Below are 2,748 nucleotides of genomic sequence, written 5' to 3' on the forward strand. Positions count from 1 at the left end.
GTAACTAACTGCTGAGTTGTGCAATTGTGAGTGGGAGAATAGAGGAATATGTGCATAGTTATTAAAACCGGACTGAACAAGTCAACAAGCCGGTTTGGTTCAACATTAGGAATGGATCTACAATCGTCACATTTAATGACAGGTCAAATCCGTAGGAACCAGCCAATTTGATACCAAACTGGTCAGTGGGAGAGAATTTTAAGGTTATGTTTCGGAGAGAATGACACCCTATGCTGGGCTCAGAAACTTTTACTGTATGTTCTGTGCAACATTTCATGTTAATTTTAGTCCCAAGGGACATTGCACCTCTTTCGATCCTCTCCCCCCTGTTTCTATTTGGGGTTTCTATTAGTCACAAATCACTAAGTGCACATTTGTCAATGGTAAAAAGGACTTGGCACCGGGATTCCGGTAATTTCTCTGATTCTAAGTTGTGAAGATGAGAGATGGTTGCTAATCTTGCACGAAAGGATAGCCCATGGTGAGTAAATGATATCAAAGAACAAACTAAACGAAGGTATACCATATCAACACAACATTAGGACAGAAATAACTTAACAGAAAGATTTTGATAACAACGCAAAGAAAAGTCATTCATGCTCAAACCAAAACCACCAAAAGCTGAAAATTACCAACCTTTGACAGCACTGAGTACAGCACACGCAAAGTATCCCATTGCAGCCAGTTACCATCTTTCAGCTTACATTCTGCAACTGCGGATGGTAATACCAAACAGTCAGATAAACTATGTGCATCCTGATAAAGTCTTCTCTAAATAATAGTTAGAAGGAAGTGGTCAGAAATGACATATAACTGTAAATAGCTGTCAAAAAGAACAACAATGTGTGATCAAGGTATATTGCTTTTCAACACAATAAGAAGTCACCTTTCCATAAGTCCATAGCAGGAACATCTTCCAAGTTCCAAGTCATGATCAAAGTCCCAATCATACTTCATCATCAAGTCATGTTGCCTATGAAAATCTTCTAAAGTAAAAGCAAAGCAATCATGTTGATCAATACCATGGGAGAACCAGAGAGCAGGCCCTTCCTCAATAAAAGTAAATTTTGACTAAGATCAGTTATTTGACTAGTAATACCCGAGTTTTGACGAGACTCGCATCTTCGCAAATTGATAGTGATGTGGCTGAATTATCCCCGCCCCATTGCAATGTTACCCCATGTAACTATTTTACCATAGTCAGGTTCTAGGAGGAATAGCAATACAGATGCAAGAATGATATCTTGTAACTAACTTTGCCGAAGCTAAAATTGGGAGAGAAACTGGTCTCTAGAACACCAGATACCTTATTGCACTTTTTTACCTTTCATTTACACCACATCAAGCGGTTATGTTTAGCACATTAATCGTTAGGGTTCAACCCGCCCTATCCTAATGTTGAAGGTTGATGTCTAACAAGACCTAACTTCTAACAAGGTTGACGTTCAATCACACATTTCCAAAAATATTGAGAACTGGGAACGTACTCAGAGAATTAAAGAACTAAAAAACACTGAGTTACTAACATGCTTCTCAACCATGCACATAATACTTAAATTTGAAAACTTTAAGCAATAATGAAAGAATGAACAACGAAACAGAACATTTACAGAGTGCAATACCACCTGAATCCATTTATCCTTCTAAAAGGTTCATAATTTCCCGTCAAAATTAAGCTACCTAGCATAACAGTAGCAATCTAAAAAGAACAAATTAATTGAAAACTATACTTGGCTGACGCAAGAATCTCGACCCTAATCCTAACCCTTGAATTTGTTCCCCCAAGACCACTTATTTCTCCTTTTCTTTTTTGTTTCTTTCACTTGTACTCGAAATTCGGCACCGGTGGGGCATCAAAACTCTCCAGAATCTTCGTTTCGCTTCCTCCACCAAACGCCGGCTCCTCCTTCTTCTCTCCACCGAAGAATCCACCAAACCAAGAAGTTTTAGCCTCCGATTCCGAGGCCGTCGGCGGAGCAGGCTGAGGACCGTGCTGACCCGGAAATCCGACGCCTGAAGGGTAACCAGCCAGCATAGGTTCCTCCGTGAGAGGCGGCATCTCCCGTGTAGATAAGGCCTTGTTAAACATGATCATACCTCCTTCCATAAGGGCCAGCAAGATACCACCGAACACGGCGGAGCGCGTGGCGGCGGCGGGTCCCTGACGCAGGGAGAGAAATCCTCCGGCAGCGAATCCAGATATGATTGAGTTCCATGGATCCTCCTTCTGACGAACATAGACCATGGTGCAGTCGAAGGTGGAGAAGAGTCCACCCCAAACCGCAAAGCTTCCGCCCAGTCTCGGCGCGTGGAGACGCACTGCCTGTGAAGCGCCGACGAGGCGTGAACCCTTGGGAGAGTTGAAGAAGCCCTTCATGAAGTGAAAGCCGGAGCCTCCGACGACTCCCATGCCAAAAGCGCCGCCAATGTCGTCGAGGATGCGATCAGGACAGGGCTCGCGTGTTGTCTCCGGGGTTCCCATGGCAATGGATTCGATTCGGTTTCTCTCTCTTTCTCTCTCCCTCTCTCTCTCAGAAGAGAAGAAAGAAGAATATAAATAGAGCCCACAGGGTTTTCTGATATGGGGCTGACGGCGTGAAACATGAAAACCTTGACAAAGCCTCCAAAATCCAAATATCTATTTTTTTTAACATAAAAAATTATAAATATATTTCTCCTTTGTCCAATAGTTAAAAATATTAATTTTTTTTACACAAATACCTAATTATATTTATAAATTTTAAAATA

The 2,748-nt window shown here is 41.9% G+C and overlaps 1 protein-coding gene across 1 annotated transcript; it reads right to left on the reverse strand.

The window, feature by feature from the left end:
* Window positions 1-1,552: 1,552 nt before the first annotated feature.
* On the reverse strand, window positions 1,553-2,582 carry LOC107463293 (mitochondrial import inner membrane translocase subunit TIM17-2-like). The gene has a single exon (XM_016082070.3). It carries the CDS (start codon window positions 2,480-2,482, stop codon window positions 1,820-1,822), a length of 663 nt encoding a protein of 220 aa, XP_015937556.1. The 5' UTR covers window positions 2,483-2,582; the 3' UTR covers window positions 1,553-1,819.
* Window positions 2,583-2,748: the final 166 nt, after the last annotated feature.

Source organism: Arachis duranensis, chromosome 8, assembly GCF_000817695.3.
Source record: "Arachis duranensis cultivar V14167 chromosome 8, aradu.V14167.gnm2.J7QH, whole genome shotgun sequence".
Classification (NCBI taxonomy): Eukaryota; Viridiplantae; Streptophyta; class Magnoliopsida; order Fabales; family Fabaceae; genus Arachis; species Arachis duranensis.